Source organism: Salmo salar, chromosome 14 (genome assembly GCF_965601325.2).
Source record: "Salmo salar chromosome 14, fSalSal1, whole genome shotgun sequence".
Classification (NCBI taxonomy): Eukaryota; Metazoa; Chordata; class Actinopteri; order Salmoniformes; family Salmonidae; genus Salmo; species Salmo salar.
In genome coordinates, this window is record NC_138304.1 from 85,574,935 (window position 1) to 85,597,203 (window position 22,269).

At 42.1% G+C, this 22,269-nt stretch overlaps 2 protein-coding genes across 9 annotated transcripts in view; one reads left to right on the top strand and one right to left on the bottom strand.

Moving 5' to 3' along the window:
* Window positions 1-11,049: 11,049 nt before the first annotated feature.
* On the top strand, window positions 11,050-17,744 carry LOC106570352 (XK-related protein 8). The gene is made up of 3 exons (XM_014142563.3): window positions 11,050-11,735; window positions 12,194-12,384; window positions 12,706-17,744. The coding sequence occupies exons 1-3, from the start codon at window positions 11,371-11,373 to the stop codon at window positions 13,473-13,475; spliced, it is 1,326 nt and encodes a 441-aa protein (XP_013998038.1). The 5' UTR covers window positions 11,050-11,370; the 3' UTR covers window positions 13,476-17,744.
* A 328-nt stretch (window positions 17,745-18,072) lies between these two features.
* Window positions 18,073-22,269, bottom strand: part of LOC106570353 (protein phosphatase EYA3) — a 33,217-nt gene continuing 29,020 nt past the window's right edge. For 4 of the 8 annotated variants that reach the window (XM_014142565.3, XM_014142571.2, XM_014142567.2 and 1 more), the window contains 4 exons: window positions 22,131-22,254; window positions 21,872-21,993; window positions 21,545-21,686; window positions 18,073-21,391 (listed from right to left, as the gene is read on the bottom strand). In XM_014142565.3, the coding sequence (XP_013998040.1) occupies window positions 21,322-21,391; window positions 21,545-21,686; window positions 21,872-21,993; window positions 22,131-22,254 (458 nt within the window). In that variant the 3' untranslated portion in view covers window positions 18,073-21,321. The remainder of the gene's footprint in view (window positions 21,392-21,544; window positions 21,687-21,871; window positions 21,994-22,130; window positions 22,255-22,269) is intronic. The other 4 variants (XM_014142570.2, XM_014142569.2, XM_014142566.2 and 1 more) reach the window with 3 other exon arrangements.

Genomic DNA, 22,269 nt, shown 5'->3' on the forward strand with positions numbered 1-22,269 from the left:
CCTTCCTGACTGTTCAGCCTGCCCTGACCTCGAGCCTGTCTGCCGCCCTGTACCGTTTGGATTCTGACCTGGTTTATGAACTTTTGCCTGTCCTCGACCTGCCTCTAGCCTGCCCCTTGGTTGTTCAATAAATATCAGAGACTCGAACCATCTGCCTCCTATGTCTACATCTGGGGCTCGCCCTGTGTCGTTATACCCTGAGGATGAAGTCACCATCAGACTGGAACACTCAGGTGGTCAAGACCAACTGGAGTTAGTAATTATGATCATACAGAGAAACTGTGAATGTTACGGCATACTATGTAGAGAGGCTAACATTTTCAGTCCACAAAAAGGACCTCCGTCATGTTAATTGATCATTTTTGCCTTTGAATATTGGTAAAACATTTAATTCTATGCATATAGTCATAGGCTATTAATTTATTGTTACCTCATAAACCACAAATTCTCAAATTTAGCATACCAAACGTGCACAATAAAAACGAATTACCTCAATGATAAAGCATTTACTGTGTGGAGAGGTGTCCTCTTTCCTGGCCAATGAAGTCCAATTTTGGGGACCGTTTTTTACTCATTAATGGCCAAATGTTGGAAAACATTTCACAGTTGAGTTTTAATCCAAAACTAGTTGGAATGCCACAGATCATAATTACACAACTTGCAATTAATGTCTCCACTATTGACTTCAAATTGCATAGCCAATTACCGTCTTCTCATGAACATTTACGATAAGAACTGTAATACGATCTTTGTAAGCACTGAGAAGCTGTGGAGGAGTGTCCCTAACTTATGTCATGTCATACTAAGACCAATGCCTAAACAAGTACCCATCATTTATTTAAAAAAAAATTCTGTTCAGTTCCAGAGGATGACAATGCAGGTTTCATCATTGGGAGTGTGGAAGCTGCTGCTACTTTTGCGGTCCTCCTGGCTGCTGTCTGGTTAAACAGGAGGAGGACCAGGGAGTCATGCAACAACTACCAGGAACACTGAGAGACTAGTGGGGACCAGAAACATGGGGTAGATTCATTACATTCAGGGATGTCATTCCAACTAGTGGTCTACCCTTTCCCTCCAGTTTTCATTTGTATTTTCCTACATGGAATTCTTTAGGTATTATACAGTATATTCCTCCACCAGTTTCCCACATTGTGAAGAACTTCTCATTCTAGATAACTATCAAGTTAAGTGTAATTTATTACAATATTATGGTTGTTCTAGTCTAGGTAAACAGCCAAGTAATGTACATAATGTTAATATGGAATATGTGTAAGTTATGTGCAAAATGTAAATATAGAATATAAGTAATGTACAAAATGAGGACATGAATGTGTAAACATGTCATGTCCTGACCAGGTAAAGCAGTCATTTGCCATAGTAAAATGGTCAGGGCGTGGCAGGGGGTTGTTTTGTGTGGGGTTTTGGGTTTTCTGTTTCTATGTGGGAGTGTTCTAGTTTTCTATTTCTATGTGTTGTTTTTCCACATTTGGCCGGGTATGGTTTCCAGTCAGAGGCAGGTGTCTTTCGTTGTCTCTGACTGGAAGCCATACTTAGGCAGCCTGTTTTCCTTTGGGGTTTGTGGGTAGTTGTTTTCCGTTTTGTCTGAGTACCTTACGGAACTGTCAGCTGTCGTGTTGTTCTTTTGTTTAAGTGCTCTCTTAAATTAAAGTAAGAATGAGCACTCTACACGCTGCGCCTTGGTCCCCTTTCATCGACCGCTGTGACAAAACAGATGTAAATATGTGCATCAGACCAAAGTCAATCCAAAAGGTTTTACATTTTTCACATTATATGTTTATACTGAAAGTTGCTGTATTTTTCTAGCCTTTTTATACTCAGAGCAAACTTCATTGTGATACTGTACAGTATGTTGATCATAAAAACCTGATTGTAGTTGTAGCCTAGTAAAGAGATAAACCAGCTATAATCAGCAAGCCTATTTAGACAAATTAGAGACCACATTTGTATTAATGTTTATCTTTGTTATGAAAAGACAAAACGTCTGCTGTGTTTTCCTGACATGCTGATGTTGAAAGGTCCACAGTCAGTTCAGCCCTGGAGTGATGCTGTTCTGGATGCTGCAGACTGCTCTGTTCCAGTCATCTTTTTTTCCAAGATGGCATAGCAGTCAGACGTCCTTTGTCCTCATCTTGTCGTGTCCCGTGTTTGTGTGTGTATATATATATATTTTTTGTACATATTTTCTTCGCATATGTTATATATATTCTTTCAAAAAATTCAACTTCAAAACACTCTCCTGCAACCCGCCTCATCAATTAAAAACCTTTTTTAAATATTATTTACCTCAAATCTGAAATCCACAACAGAAGTTAGCCAGAAGTTAGCCAGCTCACTAGCTAATGTTAGAATTCAGCTAACCACGATTGGCGGTCATCAGCTATCCCTTAACTCGAAAAGCAATCGCCAGTTTTGTACAACGCGACTCTGACCAGAGCATAACGGACCCATTTTCTCTCCATATCCCCGGATTTCTACCGCAAGCTCTGGACATTTACACCTCGATCTTGCAGCTAGCTAGCTGATAACCGAGTGACTATTGGCTAACGTCGGTCCCGGAGCTAACATCAATTATTCCGGAGCTAGCCAGCTGAAGAGTTCCATCAGCCACTCATGGGCTACAATCATCTATCCGGACCCGTTTTACTGCCGATGCGGAGCCCCATCGGGCCTTCACGACTGGACTACCGATGTTATCTGCCCGAGTGAGTTATCCAACTGGCCCCTCCATCGCGACGTAACCTGAACGCCCATCTGCGGCCAGCTAATCGTTAGCTGTCTTATCGGCTGCTATCTGAATAGGTCTATCGCCCAATTTTCTTGGGCCACTATAACTATACCTATTTTGCCAATTGGATTGGTCCCCTCTACCACATGGAACCCCACTAATCTACCGACTGAAACGCACGAGGTGGCTAATAACAGACCATCCTCTGCCAACTTGCTACCCATGGCCCGAATAGCTGTCTGAATCGCCGTGACCGCAACCAACCTCACTACTCACTGGACCCTTTTGATCACTTGGCTAAGCATGCCTCTCTTTAATGTCAATATGCCTTGTCCATTGCTGTTCTGGTTAGTGTTTATTGGCTTATTTCACTGTAGAGCCTCTAGCCCTGCTCATTATACCTTATCCAACCTTTCAGTTCCACCACCCACACATGCGATGACATCACCTGGTTTCAATGATGTTTCTAGAGACAATATCTCTCTCATCATCACTCAATGCCTAGGTTTACCTCCACGGAATTCACATCCAACCAGACCTTTGTCTGTACATTATACCTTGAAGCTATTTTATCGCCCACAGAAACCTGCTCCTTTTACTCTCTGTTCCGGACGTCATAGACGACCAATTCTCATAGCTTTTATCCGTACCCTTATCCTACTCCTCCTCTGTTCCTCTGGTGATGTAGAGGTGAATCCAGGCCCTGCAGTGCCTAGCTCCACTCCTATTCCCCAGGCGCTCTCTTTTGATGACTTCTGTAACCGGTAGAGCCTTGGTTTCATGCATGTTAACATTAGAAGCCTCCTCCCTAAGTTTGTTTTATTCACTGCTTTAGCACACTCTGCCAACCCGGATGTCCTAGCCGTGTCTTAATCCTGGCTTAGGAAGACCACCAAAATCTCTGAAATCTCCATCCCTAACTACAACATTTTCAGACAAGATAGAATGGCCAAAGGGGGCGGTGTTGCAATCTACTGCAGAGATAGTAGGACAGAACTCTGCAGGCTATCCATGTCTGTACCCAAACAATATGAACTGCTACTTTTAAAAATCCACCTCTCTAAAAACAAGTCCCTCACCATTGCCGCCTGCTATAGACCACCCTCTGCCCCCAGCTGTGCTCTGGACACCATATGTGAACTGATTGCCCCCATCTATCTTCAGAGCTCGTGCTGCTAGGTGACATAAATTGGGACATGCTTAACACCCCAGCCATCCTACAATCTAAGATTGATGCCCTCAATCTCACTCAAATTATCAATGAACCTACCAGGTACCACCCCAAAGCCGTAAACACGGGCACCCTCATAGATATCATCCTAACCAACTTGCCCTCTAAATACACCTCTGCTGTTTTCAACCAAGATCTCAGTGATCATTGCCTGCATCCGTAATGGGTCAGTGGTCAAACGACCTCCACTCATCACTTTCAAACGCTCCCTGAAACACTTCAGCGAGCAAGCCTTTTTAATCTACCTGGCCCGGGTATCCTGGAAGGATATTGACCTCATCCCGTCAGTAGAGGATGCCTGATTATTTTTTTTAAATGCCTTCCTCACCATCTTAAATAAGCATGCCCCATTCAAGAAATGTAGACCAGGAACAGATATAGCCCTTGGTTCTCTCCAGACCTGACTGCCCTTAACCAACACAAAAACATCCTGTGGCGTTCAGCATTAGCATCGAACAGCCCCTGTGATATGCAACTTTTCAGGGAAGTCAGAAACCAATATACACAGGCAGTTAGAAAAGCCAAGGCTAGCTTACTGAAGCAGAAATTTGCTTCCTGCAATACAAATTCAAAAAAGTTCTTGGACACTGTAAAGTCCATGGAGAATAAGAACACCTCCTCCCAGCTGCCCACTGCACTGAGGATAGGAAACTCTGTCACCACCGATAAATCCACTATAATTGAGAATTTCAATAAGCATTTTTCTACGGCTGGCCATGCTTTCCACCTGGCTACCCCTACCGCGGTCAACAGCACTGCACCCCCCACAGCTACTCGCCCAAGCCTTCCCCATTTCTCCTTCTCCCAAATCCAGTCAGCTGATGTTCTGAAAGAGCTGCAAAATCTGGACCCCAACAAATCAGCCAGGCTTGACAATCTGGACCCTTTCTTTCTAAAATTATCTGCCGAAATTGTTGGAACCCCTATTACTAGCCTGTTCAACCTCTCTTTCATATCGTCTGAGATTCCCAAAGATTGGAAAGCAGCTGCGGTCATCCCCCTCTTCAAAGGGGGGGACGCTCTTGACCCAAACTGCTACAGACCTATATATATCCTACCCTGCCTCTCTAAAGTCTTTGAAAGCCAAGTCAACAAACAGATTACCGACCATTTCGAATCCCACCGCACCTTCTCCGCTATGCAATCTGGTTTCAGAGCTGGTCATGGGTGCACCTCAGCCACGCTCAAGGTCCTAAACGATATCTTAACCGCCATTGATAAGAAACAATTCTGTGCAGCCGTATTCATTGACCTGGCCAAGGCTTTCGACTCTGTCAATCACCACATTCTTATTGGCAGACTCAACAGCCTTGGTTTCTCAAATGATTGCCTCGCCTGGTTCACCAACTACTTCTCTGATAGAGTTCAGTGTGTCAAATCGGAGGGCCTGTTGTCCGGGCCTCTGGCAGTCTTTATGGGGGTGCCACAGGGTTCAATTCTTGGGCCGACTCTTTTCTCTGTATACATCAATGATGTCGCTCTTGCTGCTAGTGAGTCTCTGATCCACCTCTACGCAGACGACACCATTCTCTATACTTCTGGCCCTTCTTTGGACACTGTTAACTACCCTCCAGACGAGCTTCAATGCCATACAACTCTCCTTCCGTGGCCTCCAACTGCTCTTAAATACAAGTCAAACTAAATGCATGCTCTTTAACCGATCGCTGCCTGCACCTGCCCGTCCGTCCAGCATCACTACTCTGGACGGTTCTGACTTAGAATATGTGGACAACTACAAATATCTAGGTGTCTGGTTAAACTGTAAACTCTCCTTCCAGTCTCACAGCAAACATCTCCAATCCAAAGTTAAATCTAGAATTGGCTTCCTATCTCGCAACAAAGCATCCTTCACTCATGTTGCCAAACATACCCTCGTAAAACTGACCATCCTACCGATCCTCGACTTCAGCGATGTCATTTACAAAATAGCCTCCAATACCCTACTCAATAAATTGGATGCAGTCTATCACAGTGCCATCCGTTTTGTCACCAAGGCCCCATATACTACCCACCACTGCGACCTGTACGCTCTCGTTGGCTGGCCCTCGCTTCATACTCGTCGCCAAACCCACTGGCTCCAGGTCATCTACAAGACCCTGCTAGGTAAAGTTCCCCCTTATCTCAGCTCGCTGGTCACCATAGCAGCACCCACCTGTAGCACACGCTCCAGCAGGCATATCTCTCTGGTTACCCCCAAAGCCAATTCCTCCTTCAGCCGCCTCTCCTTCCAGTTTTCTGCTGCCAATGACTGGAACAAACTACAAAAATCTCTAAAACTGGAAACACTTATCTCCCTCACTAGCTTTAAGCACCAGCTGTCAGAGCAGCTCACAGATTACTGCACCTGTATATAGCCCATCTATAATTTAGCCCAAACAACTACCTCTTCCCCTACTGTATTTATTTATTTAGCTCCATTGCACCCCATTATTTCTATTTTTACTTTGCACTTTCTTGCACTGCAAATCTACCATTCCAGTGTTTTACTTGCTATATTGTATTTACTTCGCCACCATGGCCTTTTTTGCCTTTACCTCCCTTATCGCACCTCATTTGCTCACTTTGTTTATAGGCTTATTTTTCTACTATATTATTGACTGTATGTTTGTTTTACTCCATGTGTAACTCTGTGTTGTTGTATGTGTCAAACTGCTTGCTTTATCTTGGCCAGGTCGCAATTGTAAATGAGAACTTGTTCTCAACTTGCCTACCTGGTTAAATAAAGATGAAATATTTTTTTTTATATGGGCTCAAATGTCAGCCTATTCCCAATATAGTGCACTACCAGGCCCCATAGTAGTTATGGGTCTATGGGCCCTGATCAAAAGTAGTGCACTAAATAGGAAATATGGTGCCATTTGGGACACAACCATGGTGTCAGTGTAACAGAGACACTGACTCAGCCGGAATTGAGATTAGCTTTTTTAGCCACAAGTCCTTCGGACAAGTAGGCCAATTTTTTTTACTTGTCCGAAAGCTCAAGGACCAGTGGAAGCAAAATTTCCCTATAACCTCAAAGATCCACCACCATATTTTACAGTAGGTATGGGGTTATTTCCTGCATGGGGTGGCAGGTAGCCTAGTGGTTGGAGTGTTGGACTAGTAACCGAAAGATTGCAAGATCAAATCCCCGAGCTGACAAGGTAAAAAAACTGTCATTCTGCCCCTGAGCAAGGCAGTTAACCCGCTGTTCCTAGGCCGTCATGGACAATAAGAATATGTTCTTAACTGACTTAAATAAGAGATCAAATGTTTCACTTGATGCAAAACCCACCACTGGTGTGTGTGGCCAAAGAGCTTTTTCTAACAAATGTAAACACCTAGAGTTTGATAAACGGCATTGGAACTGGTGCTATGATCAGATGACATGAAAATATAGCTATTTGGCCACGCACACCAGTGGTGGTTTCTGCGTGAAAAAATATGCACATGCAGAAAAGTACCTCATACCTATTGTAAAATATAGTGGATCTTTGATGAATGCATTAACTGTAAGTCGCTCTGGATAAGAGCGTCTGCTGAATGACTAAAATGTCATGTAAAATTTAAGGGGCTATTTTGCTTCCACTGGTCCTGGGGCCCTTGTTAAGATTGACGGCATCTTGAACTTTATTCAGTACCAGGACATTTGAGCCGAAAACCTGTCTGCCTCTGCCAGGAAGCTGAAACATGGTGTATCTTCCAGCAAGACAATAACCCCAAACACACAACAAAATCCACAAAGAAATGGATAATTGACCACAAGAATCAACATTTTGCAATGGCCATCTCAGTCCCTGGACTTGAACCCCATTGAAAACGTGTGGTTTGAATTGGAGAGGGCAGTCCATAAGCGGAGATGAAGCATATCAAGAATCTGGAAAAATTCTGTATGGACGAATGGTCTAAGATCCTTCTAAAGCTGTTCTCCAATCTCATAAAACATTTTAGAAAAAGGCTCAGTGCCGTTTTCCTCACAAGTGGAGGGATAGTATTGAAAACGGGGGTGCCAATAATTTTTTACCCCTATCTTTAAGATAAAAAAGATTACTTGTTAAACAACATTTCTTTCTCTTAGCATTTGTGTTAGTATAAAATAATATACAGTTGAAGTAGGAAGTTTACATACACTTATGTTGGAGTTATTAAAACTCATTTTTCAACCACTCCACAAATGTCTTGTTAACAAAATATAGCTTTGGCAAGTCGGTTAGGACATCTACTTTGTGCATGACACAAATAATTTTTCCAACAATTGTTTACAGGCAGATTATTTCACTTATAATTCACTGTATCACAATTCCAGTGGGTCAGAAGTTTACACACACTAAGTTGACTGTGCCTTTAAACAGCTTGGACAATTCCAGAAAATGATGTCATGGCTTTAGAAGCTTCTGATAGGTTAATTGACATCATTTGAGTCAATTGGAGGTGTACCTGTGGATGTATTTCAAGGCCTACCTTCAAACTCAGTGCCTCTTTGCTTGACATCATGGGAAAATCAAAAGAAATCAGCCAAGACCTCCGAAATAAATTGTAGTCTGGTTCATCCTTGGGAGCAATTTCCAAACGCCTGAAGGTACCACGTACATCTGTACAAACAATAGTACGCAAGTATAAACACCATGAGACCACGCAGCCGCCATACCGCTCAGGAAGGAGATGCGTTCTGTCTCCTAGAGATGAACGTACTTTGGTGCGGGAAGTACAAATCAATCCCAGAACAACAGCAAAGGACCTTGTGAAGATGCTGGAGGAAACAGGTACAAAATGATCTATATCCACAGTAAAACAAGTCCTATATTGACATAACCTGAAAGGCTGCTCAGCAAGGAAGAAGCCACTGCTCCAAAACCACCATATGGGGACAAAGATCGTACTTTTGGGAGAAATGTCCTCTAGCCTGAAGAAAGAAAAATGTAACTGTTTGGCTGTAATGACAATCGTTATGTTTGGAGGAAGAAGGGTGTGGCTTGCAAGCCAAAGAACACCATCCCAACCGTGAAGCACGGGGGTGGCAGCATCATGTTGTGGGGGTGCTTTGCTGCAGGAGGGACTGGTGCACTTCACAAAATAGATGGCTTCATGAGGAAGGGAAATTATGCGGATATATTGAAGCAACATTTCAAGACATCAGTCAGGAAGTTAAAGCTTGGTCACAAATGGGTCTTCCAAATGAACAATGACCCCAAGCATACTTCCAAAGTTGTGGCAAAATGGCTTAAGGACAACAAAGTCAAGGCATTGGAGTGGCTATCACAAAGCCCTGACCTCAATCCTATAGAAAATTTGTTGGCTGCAAAAAGGTGGCTCTATAAAGTATTGACTTTGGGGGGTGAATAGTTATGCACGCTCAAGTTCTGAAAATCAATTTTCATTCCAGATTGTAAGGCAACAAAATAGGAAAAATGCCAAGGGGGTGAATACTTTCATAAGCCACTGTATGAACTGTTTATAGTGACCACAGTCCATTCTTTAATTGATCAAATCTATCCTAGCCAGAGATGTAAAGTTGGAGCCTATGCATAATGCTGTGTGTAGCCTATAGTGTAAATAACATTGAAAGATTCGTGGAATCTGGGTGGGTAGCTGGACAGGTAGGATGACTGACAGTGAGGGTGAACAGGTGGTCACGGGTCAGGTGACAGAGGAATGGATGAGACAGGCAGGAATTCCTTTAACCATAAAGTGGTATATTTACTGAGTAGTCTGTGCTGCATAACAAAGGAAACAGAATAACGTGTATCCAATCAAATCCATCATCATAAAGATCTAACCATAACAATCATTCATTATTAACATCATTTAGCGAATTCAACAATCCAGTTCATTAATAAGTCAATAGGAATCATCGGTGAGTAATTTAGGCTCGTAACTATTTATCATAAATCATGAAAGAATAATACAAACAGTGATCGGTTATTCAATCTATAATCGCCATTAGTTGGATCAGAGTCGATCAGTTCAACAAACAATGACTTTCTTATTTCACCCCTTCAAGTGTCTTCATGTGTACACGTAATTTCATTACATATTAACCATACCAATTGCATAATTGGCCTACCATTGACCATTCACATTACACAAAATGTTTGAAGCGTGCGCTCCAAGCCGCGCTCCGCCCACTCTCCCGATCGCAACAGATAGTTCAGATGAAAGTTCAGATGAAAGGTAACAGAGTCGGTGGATTCATGGACGCACAGAACTTCTGCATTTGACAGAGTGAAGGATGAGAAAGCAGCGCGATCAGGCGATGGTGATTTCCTCCTTTTATGGAGTGGAGATCTGTCGGACATTTCCACCTGACCTAATTAAAGCGCCCCTGGCCCAGCTGAGTAAGTGGCAATGAATTAAAGGCTATTCCACCAACTCCATGGGCTTTTTCTACAAACATTTACCAAAAGACCTACTAAATTATGAAGGTATAGTCAATCAAAGAGTACTCTATAAACGAGGAATGCATTTACTCAAATCGACTAATAAGATGTATTAGTCACGAAAGAATAAACACTCATACAATAACAATGTACATGGAAAACATGACATGCAAAATACAAACAGATGACTATCAACTAAATAAGACTCGTGTTTACTTACAGGTGTCTTCAAAATAATATCTAGAGAGAAAGTCTGTCTGGTACAGCGAATTCACTGCCCATTTAACCAAGTGAAAATGGGAAACTCACCCACAACTTTATGATACATATTTTGTGTCCATTTTTTTAAGGACGCACCTCAAATATTGTCACCCCTCCACCACCTCAGGACAAGCGAGCTGATGTTAGATGGGTAAATTGCTGAACCTGACGTTAGGGCCCGTTATACTATAATCTCATATTGTTTGGCAACCTGGTCTCAGAGCATTTTGCATTATTCTGTATATATATCTGAGACACTCAATTTAGTAAAATGTTACATTTTGCCTTTTTTTATGTAACCATACCAAATATAATATCTCATACTATTTTGAGTGTCTTAGTAAACTAAATCTGTTACGTCTAGTCTATGAGACCAGGCTGTGTGTGGGCATATGAGTAATGCTCACACGTCTCGGTCTTCAAACATGTCAATTGAAGTGTAGTAGCAAGTATGGAACTTTTGTACTTTAACTGTGTTACATGAGAATCCATAGGGACTTCAGTAACTTTGTTACTTTGCTTGTCTTTTATCATCTGCTCAGGTTGTGTACAACTTGAAATACTCTCTGTTGTATGTCAATGTGCTTTACATATTTCTCTTCTCCCTCCACAAAACATGTTGGAGGTGTGGTGATTTGTTTGGAAGTGTGTGTACTTAAACTGTCTGGACTTTGCTGTTTGCATACCTTCAGTTTCACAGTCGATGGGTCACTCAGTGAGCAGGAGTCACAAGTAGCGGCTGCGGCTTTTTCTTCTCTTTTCCATTTGGTGGTTAAATGCTAGAGCAACCGCAAACGTGTGGAATTGAGGTTTACTCAGTCATCATGGAGGAGGACAGGGGAAGCCCTCTTTTCAAGTATCCAGTATCTGACTTCCTGTTGACAGTCGGTGGTCTGGTGTTCTTTCTCCTGGACGTGGGACTGGACGCGTGGGCGGTGGTGTCTTTTTATCAGGAAGAGGACTATGTGTTCATGGGACTGCTGGTGTTCCTACTCCTAGGTTCCTCGGCCCTGGTCCAGGCTTTCAGCTGGCTGTGGTACCACTATGACAAGGACGGGACTGAGACCAGGACTGAGAGCCTTGTGAAGAACCTCTGCTCTCTCAAGATCCTCCATTTTTTCCAGATGGGAGTCTACCTCAGGTGGAGTTCAACTGTGTTTACTTGGTGTTGAAATGGAAACAGCACAGGCTGTGTTTATAATCTAAAAAGGTTGTTTTCAGAGTCCTTGTTATTCTGGCAAGCAAGGCTCCTTTAAGAATTCTCCTGCTTTTCTGTTTCCCTTTCTGCTCCACTGATTGTGTTGCAGTTAAAAGGAATAGTCCCGGCTGACAGGAAAAGTACAGCAAATACAATTGCCTAATACTATGTTTGAAATGATACATAAACATTCCAGAGTACATTGTCAGAGTTTTACATTCATGGAGTAGTACATCATTGAAGTAAATGAGTAGTCAGTTCTCTGAAAGAGTTTCCCACTCATACTCAAGGCAGAAACACCTTTGTAACCACACTTCTTTGTATTATAGAATTAAGATGGTGAATGTCGTGTATAAAATCTAAAGTCTCAAGTTACACATACTGCTTGGCTGTCATTCTAGATATGCTGGTGTGGTGAGGATCTCGATATGTGGCTTCTGCTGTGGAAAGCGTTACATGGATGGCGATGCTGTGTATCTGACCCATGACCTGAGCCTGCTGCGCCTCATCGAGGCTTTCTCTGAGAGCACCCCACAGCTTGTCCTCATGATCACTATCATTGTCCAGAGGGGAGAGGTTGAGCCCATCACAAGTACATACATGTATAGACAGAGACTGTGTCCCAAATGACACCCTATATCATACACAACATTGACCAGAGCCCTATGTGCCCTCGTCAAAAGTAGTGGATAAAATAGGGAATAGGGTGCCAAATGTGGCACAGTCCTAGAGGTATGACGCATTGTGGCTGGTATTGCCCTGTAACTAGGCTTCAGAGTTTTCTCCTGACCCTACTCATAATCTAAGAGTTGACTCCAAACATTATGATACATTTTTATCATTTCATCCATTGTCAGTTAGTTGATTAGTCTCTGTTATTTAACTTCCTGTGTTGGTGTTCTCTCTCCCTCAGTCTTGAAGGCACTTGGTTCAGCATCTGCCATCGCCGTCAGTGTGACCATGTATCACCGTTCCCTGCGCTCCTTCCTCCCTGACAAGGCCAAGCAGGGCTGGTTCTCCTCTGTGGTCTACTTCCTGTGGAACCTGCTCCTTATTGGTCCACGTGTGGCAGCAGTCGCCCTCTTTGCCTCAGCCTTCCCCTGCTTTATCACTGCCCACTTCCTGTCTTCCTGGATGGTTCTCTTTTTCTTTGCCTGGCGACTCAAGACAGACTTCATGGACAGCGCCGGTGGAGAATGGCTCTACCGGGCCACTATAGGACTCATCTGGTATTTCAGCTGGTTCAATGTTATAAAGGGGGACACCAGGTGCCAGAGCACCCTCTACCACACCTGGATAGGAGTGGATATTGGTATGCTTTGTGGTGTTTGGGTGTGGCAGATGAAGAAGAACCCTCCATATTTTGAACTGCCACTAGATCCCTATGTTATCCTTGGCATTATGATCTCATTCTACATTGTTGGGCTCGGTCTTAAGGTGATATACTACAAGTACAGTCACCCAAAGATCACACAGCTGAGAGAAGACGAGCGTTGCCTCGAACCGGAGCCAAGGTCTGAGCCAGAGGATCTCACCTCAGATTCCCATGACGAAGTGGACTGTAGGCTTATGAGCCATAGAATGGGTCCTACAGAACCAGTCAAAACCTTATCAGACCCTCCAGACCCGGTCATCAGAGTCAATAAGAGGATGAGGAACTTAGCTGATAACTTTTACTCCTGAATGGATCATCAGAGACCTCCTACACATGGAGAAGGCTGTATGGGCTTGTTTGACATTGCAGCCAACATTGCAGTCAGTCTCAATGAGTCATTCAGTCACAATTTACCCACAATGACTAAATGGTCTGTCACATGTGGAGATGGAATCCACATGACAGATGGCTGTGTGAGTGCTTCCCACACTGGTGAAAATACCAAGTTCCTTTAAAAAAAAATATTTAATCTTTATTTTGACAGGGAGTCATGCTGAGACCAAGGGCTCTTTTACAGATGAATCTGGAGGCGAAAGAAACACACACCTGTTTAGGCGAGGTACTGGCTATGAGTGTTTGTTTGTTGTTGGAACATCTGTTTAATGGAATACTTCAGCTCCCCTAATCGTGATATTTCAACTGAACATGTAGGTTGCTCACCTGCACATACCCCGACTCATTTTAGAAGTAAGAGTTATTTTGTACCTCCAGCTAATCGCAATCACTCTATTGAGACATATTGCAGACTCGTTGAAAAATATGTTGGTAATCTCCTTCAGAACAAAACAGGAGTACACATCCTTCCATAATTTAACAGAGAATGAAAAACAAGATTTGCTTGATTTACAATCCAATATATCAGTCCTTACCCGTCCTGCTGATAAGGGTGGGTCAGTTATACTCATGGATAGTACAGTTTATCTAAAGGAGTGTCATAGACAACTGCTTGACAACACCTCTTACAAGAAACTCAGAAGTGACCCCACTTCCTCATTTCAGAACACTATCTTTACTGTCCTAGATGGGTATTTAAATTCTGGTCAGATCACCAAAAAAAACACAACTTTTTGGTTATTCAACACCCTAAAAGTGTCACTTTCTATACTTTGCTGAAATTACACAAGAATGTTACAAAACCTGCAGGGCGCCCTATTGTAGCGGGCATTGACGCAGTAACGGCCCCTTTTATCGACTTTTGTTGACTTTTTATTAGACCACTCGCAGAACAGCTCCCCTCCTTTGTAAAGGACACCAGCAGTATCTCTATTAGTGAATCTCTTGATCCTCTCCCTGAAAATACTTTGTTAGTTACTTTTGATGTTGAGTCGTTATACACAAATATTCCACACGAGGGCGGTATTGAAGCCATGGAACATTTTCTTCTGCAACGTGACCCTAATGAATTAATTACCTTCCAGTGCCTGCATTATAACATTGGCTGAAATAGTACTCACACATAACTATTTCATGTTTGTAAATGATTTCTTTATTCATACGAAGGGTACTGCTATGGGATCCCCATGGCTCCTAACTATGATCATTTGTATGTGGGTTACATGGAGAAACAGTCCATTTTCAATCCTCTCAACAACAAAAATTTTGTCTAACATTATTTGGAAACGGTACATTGATGATATTTTTGTTCTATTGAGGGGTGAAGCAAAACCGCTCCAGGCATTTCATGCTTTTCTTAACTCTTGTTCTGAGCACCTGAGATTTACTATGAAATCTGACACACGTCAAATCAGTTTCCTTGATCTTCTGATTTTGTTTGAGGATAATGTTCTATACACTGATCTTTACAGGAAACCTACTGATCGTAACAGTTTGTTGAAAAACAGTTTGCCCTATAGCCAATTCTGTCGAATCAAAAGAATTGTACAAAAAACAATCAGATTTCGACAGAAATATGGCTGAGACGCAAAGCAAATTCAAGGAGGGGGGTACAAAAATGGTCAGATTAATACTGCCATTGAGAAAATTCAAAACTAATCGAGACATGATCTCTTTCAAGGACAAGTCTCGCAAAAAGAAGCATTCTTGCATTCTAGCTACCCGCTATTCAAAGTGTTCTGAACAAATTACGGGAATCTTTCACAAACATTGGCACATTCTAAGATCCGATGACAGTATCGGTAATGTGTTTTCGGACTCTCACTTGGTCGTATTCTCACGGGGCAGAAATCTCTGATAAATTGGTAAACTCTGATTTACCAGCCTAAAATATCCCTGCACGTCTATTTGCGCCTCTACCGGATGGAAACTACAAGTGTAATGGCTGCTCCCAATGCAATGGCACTTAAAAATGTAGATCATTCAAACAGATCCCTATCAAAGGTGTTATCACGTGCTCCACTAAGGCAGTTATTTATCTTGTAACTTCTCCTTGTGGTAAAAAGTATATGGGTAAATCAAAGCGCAAATTAAAAGTACAAATCACGGAGCATCGTAGCACCATTAGGTGCAAAAACTTGATTTACCCAGTTGCGGCCCACTTTTTGGAAGTGAACCACTCAATTTCGCCCAACGTTATATCGGCATTGAACATGTCACCCTCCGTAGGAGATGGGGTGACCTCGACAATTTATTATTAAAATGAGAGGCTGCCTGGATCTTTCATTTAAAGACCCTTGCTCCCTTTGGTCTCAATGTAGACTTTGATCTGAAGCCATTGTGATTTTGCTACTCATTGTAAATGTGTGTAGCCAAATTGTATCTACGCTATGCTATCCATTCATGTTTTTTGTATGTTATTTTTATATCTGGGAATTAACTAATGATATGAGGTCACACCCGGCCATGATTAGACACCTGTGTGTGTCCTTAGACACTAAACTAGTGCCCCGTAGTGTTTGTCATTATACCCTGATGACTGTCGAAACGTTGGATATTAGGTTATTATAAACTGGTTGGTTCAGCCCTGAATGCTGACTGGCTGACAGCCATGGTATATCAGACCATATACCATATACATTTATTTTTACTGCTCTAATTATGTTGGTAACCAGTTAATAATAGCAATAAGGCACCTCGGGGGTTTGTGATAAATGGCCAATGTACCACGGCTAAGGGCTGTGTCCAGGCACTCCGTGTTGCGTCGTACTAAGGAACAGCCCTTAGCCGTGGTATATTGGCTATATACCGCACCTCCTCGGGGGCAAATCATGATGTCAGTGATCTTCAGGTCGGAAAGTTGGAGCTCTAGAAAGAGGCCCGAGTTGGATGACCGTTCAAAAAAAATAATCCCAGTCGGAGGTCATTTTTTTTCAGAGTTCAAAGTTGTCTATCTGAGTTCCCAGTTGTTTGAACGTGGCATCAGATTGTAACTATGGTACCTCAGGGTTGCCAGCGCATACCCCCCCCCCCCCCCCCCCCCCCTCCAGGGGTTTTATTTTTATTTAACTTATAAACTTTTCCTGTGCTTGTCCCCTATTTATTGATAAATCCCCCATCATAGTGGTTTCATCCAAACTTGACAACCCTGATAAACTTTAGCGTATGGTTAGGCAGTAGGCTTCTATTTGGAGTGATGATCTGTGAGGTGATAACATTTTATTTGCTTTGTGATTTGTCAAAAACTGTAAATGACTTGTCAAGTCATGTTCTCCAGTTCTTGTATACACTATAACTAGTACAGTGAAGATTTGTAATATGCTGAAAAGTGGCCAAACTAAGTTCATATTTTTCAGGCAATGGGCGCAGCCATCTTTGACTTTGTTTATTTGCGTTTTATAGTGAATGGCATTCTGGGATTAGGGAGTATTTACTTGTCAGACAAACATGGCTGCCATCATAAAGAATTGAACTGCTGTTAGATCACTATGATCGCCAGGAACTTTACTTTTGGTCTCTAATTTTAATTGTTGCGCTACTGGTGATGCCTGTTGATGTTAGGTAGGCAGCTACAGTAGCTGAATGATGTTAACATCTTCGGGTTTTGTTTCATTAAATGTATTTTATTTAATCTGGGTGCTTACGTCACCTACTAACACCCTGGAACTACCCGTAGCTCCAGTTCTCCTCAGTCCGAGAAAACACTGAGAAAGAAAGGTATGTGTTGCAGATTACTCCTTTTGTAGAAGTCCATAAAGTGAAATAAATAAAACAGGTTAATGCTGTAGATATTGTTATAAGGGAGCGTGAGACTATTGAAACACGTAACTTTCAGAGTTTTGTCGTTATTAATATAGTTTACAGAGTGCTAAAAGTGTTGCTAGCTAGCATGCCTTTCTGTGATGCAGACGGTTAGCTGAGCTGCCGACTGGTGATGGTGTTGCATTATGGGAGATGTAGTTTTGGCCCTCTAAGGTCTAAGAATTAAGATTATACATTCTTCGTATTAAGGACTGATTATTATTTTATACTATACATTATGGCTTTATGTATGAGTGTGATTGTGTGAGTCTGAGAAAACAGAGAGAAAGAACAACTTGTCAGCTGGTGCATTGGAGACTGATGTGTTCCTGTCCTGTCTTTTCACAATACTATTGCAGATCAACATAAAAGCCTAAAAGACAGCCGTAGTGTCGCACTTCATTTCTTGGTTCTCCCGTGGTGCATAACAGACCCGCTACATATCATTGTCATGAAGTTCTTACTACTGTAGTTTCATGACCACGGCTGATCAGGGTTACATACTGAAATGTTAGTAGGGCCTCCTGCGTGGACATTTTTATGATTAGATGGTAATAACCTCAGGGGATTTAATAAGTGTCATCTCTCACACAATCATTTTCATACAGCTGCTCGCGAGAGGTTCAGAAACCCTTTATGGTGTACATTTGCATTTTTTGTTCTTTGTATGCGAACATGACTATAAAATGTACAAAGACAATGTGAACCAGGCACTTTGAAAGTAATTTTATTTGTATTTACAATTGCCTTGAGTGTTATTATACACAGGACAACCTTATTGGGCCTTCAACAGTGTTCCGGTCCCAGACAAAAAAGTGGGGTGGGAAAACAAGTCCCTTAAATGTTTTATCGTCAAGGCTTTTTTTCTACAGAAGATAGTCACACTAGCTGAGTATTCAAGAAATAACATGATCAAGTTGAGCCAGATATGTCCCTACAAAGCTGTGCCTTCATAGCTCCTTGCATTTGACAGTTGAAATGTAAAACACTACATGACAGCCAACAGAGACTGGTCAAAATGCACTTATAAAATTGTACATAGTTCTTAGCCTTTAACACAAATCCAAGGGAAATGCAAAAAGCATATCCAGCTTTTTTTTTAACAATCATAATTTGTTAGCAACAGAGTACTTTAAATCAAACTATCACTGATAGAACTACATGCACCGTAAACACCTAACAAACTAAATCATACCAACCAAAAGGGTGAAAGGCAAACAAAACTAAAGATGATCTAATGATCAGTTCAACAATAAAAAACAAAACAAGGGATTTTGGTTTGGGTATGCTGACTTCCAAATGTGTGTCAACTTCACAAAATGCCATGTCCAGGACACCCTTCCATTCTAAAGGATCTAATTCATAATTTTACAATGCATCCATTTCCTCTTAACTCCATTAGGTAGTAACATGTACTGTTTCAGGAGAACATACAAACATACTGCAAGTCTATATACATGCTTCACCATAGGAGGTGGATCTGGGCACCATTCAAAGTACCATGTGATACAGATTTGATTGTCTAAGCAGTAAAAGCCAGTCACAGCGACTCAGAAATGCTAGGTGACAGCATTGGCATTCAGTTTTCAACAAAGGGAAGGATGCTATGACTTGGTGAACAAAGCTGCGAATCGTCTTTAAAAGGAGAGAATTTCCGCTGTAACATTTGTCATCGGCAGGACAATCAAAACAAGAAAATAAAACTTATTCAAAAGGAAAAAATACATTTCACATACAGTAAGCTTTTCAGTGCTACTGATAGTAAAATAACGTGTGTAACAACAACCATGTTTGATAATGCATTTAACACAACTTAAGTATTTCCCTTAAAGATGATATATTCATATACAATATAGATGGCTAAAAAGGCACAATATAAATATGTACAAGACACTCTAGAAAGATGCAAACAAATACACAAAGAACACATTCTTAACGGTCAAGCTGCAGGGGTGTGTAAAATTGCCAAATCTTCTTCAGGCTCAGTATTGTTTAGTCATAATCTCACACAGACCAGGGTTTAATAATATCAACCCTCTAATCAACTCTCTTGACCAGCTAGCTACATGCGGCAACAAAATGTCCCTTGAAATATAGACCAGTTAATAACAGGCATACCATTACCACTGACCAGAACTGTATTGCACGGTCATCCCTGTTTTCCCCCCCAATATGTATAATGACGAGGGTAGATCGACTGACTACACTGCAAACAGACAGCGGCTGTATATTTCTTGGGCACCCCAGCTAGTTCACTGATGAATTACCAACTTGGGGACATATCTTTGTATGCTGCTGTTTCTCTATTCAAAATGTGACTATAGGAAAATCTGTGGTATTTGGAAACTGATGTCACTCCTGGGAAATAAATCAACACATATTTTTGGTAAGTTACCCACCACATTGAAATAATGGTATCTGGGGTTGTGTGCAAAAACAAAACACACATGCAAATCAACTATAGATTGATTTTACAATTGCGACCTACACACATTTCCATTTATCAATGACTCAAGCAGTTGATCTTTGTGATGGAAAATATGTCATGTGAGGTAATCAGGACCATATTGACCAGACAAACCTCCTGTGACTTGGTCTAACATTTCCAGTATTGAACAATAACATAACAATTGCACTGCATCTTAAACATGTGATTGGATTGTGCGATTTGCCATTCCTTTCAGCAAACTGCTTTTAAATGCTATTTGTCAAGTTTAAGTCCCTTTGCAGGAATTCAAGGACACTTAGGGCTGTGCTCTGAGGAACAATTAGCCCAGTGGGGACAGCTTCTAAAGGTTATGTATACATGTACACACATTGAACTTCAGCACAATGCTGAAGAAATTACACATTGTTTCAAAGGCCCATCCTTGGACTTTTAAAGTTAATTTACAGAAAGGCCAGGTTTGGCTTATCTTAGGTAATAATATACAGCAACCTGGAGTCCATAGATATCATGCAGTGAAATACAGGCTAGGTTCTTCATTGAATCATTGCCACACATCAGTTTATGTAAAAAGACCACAGAAGACTGTTAGGCTGTTGAAGTCTGACACAGTGGAGAGGTCAGGACAGCTGAGAGAAGGGTGGTTTTTATAATGAGCACAACATTCTATCTCCATGGAGGACATAGTCAGTACTAGAGTATAACTTGTAGAAAGGTTACATCCAGAAGGCAATTGAAGGTCATTACTAAGTAGCCATCTCATCATATGCTTAGAAAAACTAAAACAATTACCAACCCCCATCAATGCTGCCTCAGTAACATTGAATTCTGTTTTTTAAGCTTTGGAATGAGTGCAAAATAACCCAAAAATTATAAAAATAATTCATTTTGTGACATTATCCTTTCATGTATAGCTACTGAGGGCTCTAAAACAATCCAAAGCGTCCATCCGTGATGCCCGACAGTGCTGCAGACCTTTGCTTTGGTCGATCCACGAATGAGAGAGTGAATCCCAAATGGCACCCTTTCCCATATATAGTCACTACTTTTGAACACTACTTAGTCAAAAGTAGTGCACTGCATAGGGAATAGGGTGTAATTTGGGATGAACCCAGAGGAACAACAGCCTGTGGGTTGTGGAGCCAGAGGTTTGTCTTCTTCCCTTTAGTTGTGTCCTCTCTGACTGCTGTGCCCCAGTGCCAGGATAGCTGCCATAGGGAGAGTGCTGCTGGGCAGGAGCCCTGCATCAGAGAGTATGTCTGTCCAGTCTGCTTCCCAACCACTGCCATCCCCAAGTCCACCTCAGTTCAGTCCATGGCCATCATACTGGGGCAAGAGTAACTCACTAGGGCCAGCAGGTGTGTATTTCAGAGGGCTGGGGTGGAGCCGAGTACAGAATAATAATAATAATAATAATAAAGAAAAGAAGAAGAAGTCACTCCACAAGCGAACAGTGGTGTGACTGACTGTTTCCCTCTGTGTCAGACCTCTATCCCTTCCGCTCTACAAGAAGTCTAGCTCCAGAGCTTGGTGGAGGGATACAAGGTCCCCGTGGGTGGAGATGCGCCAGAAAGGCATGTTGTGCTGCAAAAACAGAGCAGAGATACCAACAATCAAATCAATACACCAAGACTAATTTACTGCAGTGTTGAGTGTAAATGGTGAATACCAGAAGTACTTGACATACTGTATGCAACACATAAGAATTACTGCCGGCTGTTTGTTCAGTCTTAATACCTTGTAATATGCAGCCGATACCCAAATGCACATAGGCCTACCCGTTTTGCGGCAAATTCCTCATCACGGCCATCTCCTACCACCACATAGGTCACCTTCTTCCCAAAGCGAGAGACGATGCGCTCAAAGCAGCTCTCTTTCCCTACAGAAAGACCACAGCAAAAGCAAATAGTCACAAGGACACACACTAGTAGATTGACTTTCAGCTGAGATACTCAAATGCTGGATTTAATCAATTTCATCCACCTTGGATCAAATACAAATCCTTTAAACCCCACGGCTATGGAGAACATGGGTTAAGGTCTGTGTGTTAGTGGTTTAGTTTACCTATCTTGGTGGCACTGTAGATGTTCTCTATGGGGAAGACGTCCCCCAGGCCATAGAGCAGCACCTTGGCCAGAGCAGGCACCAGCTGGGTGGTCGTCACCAGGACATTCATACACTTACCCCTGTTGCCACGGATGCACACACAGTGAGTAAGGCCACAAACTCCACTACTATACACTTCCAAATTTCAGTAAAAAAAGAAAAATAATAATAAACACTGTAAAATAACAACATAGATTGTCTAAAATGTCAAACTCACTGTGCTGACCTGGACTGGATGAGCAGCAAGGATTTGAGTGCCGTACTGAGCCAGGCATCCGTCACATTTTCCATCTCGGACTGCAGTCGAAGGAGCAGCTCCCTCTTAATGGGACTCAGCAGGCCTGGAGGAGAGCAAA

Bases quoted from the DNA above. Each gene is read 5' to 3' on its own strand.
- LOC106570352 (XM_014142563.3), top strand. From the start codon at position 11,371: ATGCTAGAGCAACCGCAAACGTGTGGAATTGAGGTTTACTCAGTCATC. The intron at 11,736-12,193 runs GTGGAGTTCAAC...CTGTCATTCTAG, and splicing joins CAGATGGGAGTCTACCTCAG to ATATGCTGGTGTGGTGAGGA. The intron at 12,385-12,705 runs GTACATACATGT...TCTCTCCCTCAG, and splicing joins AGAGGTTGAGCCCATCACAA to TCTTGAAGGCACTTGGTTCA.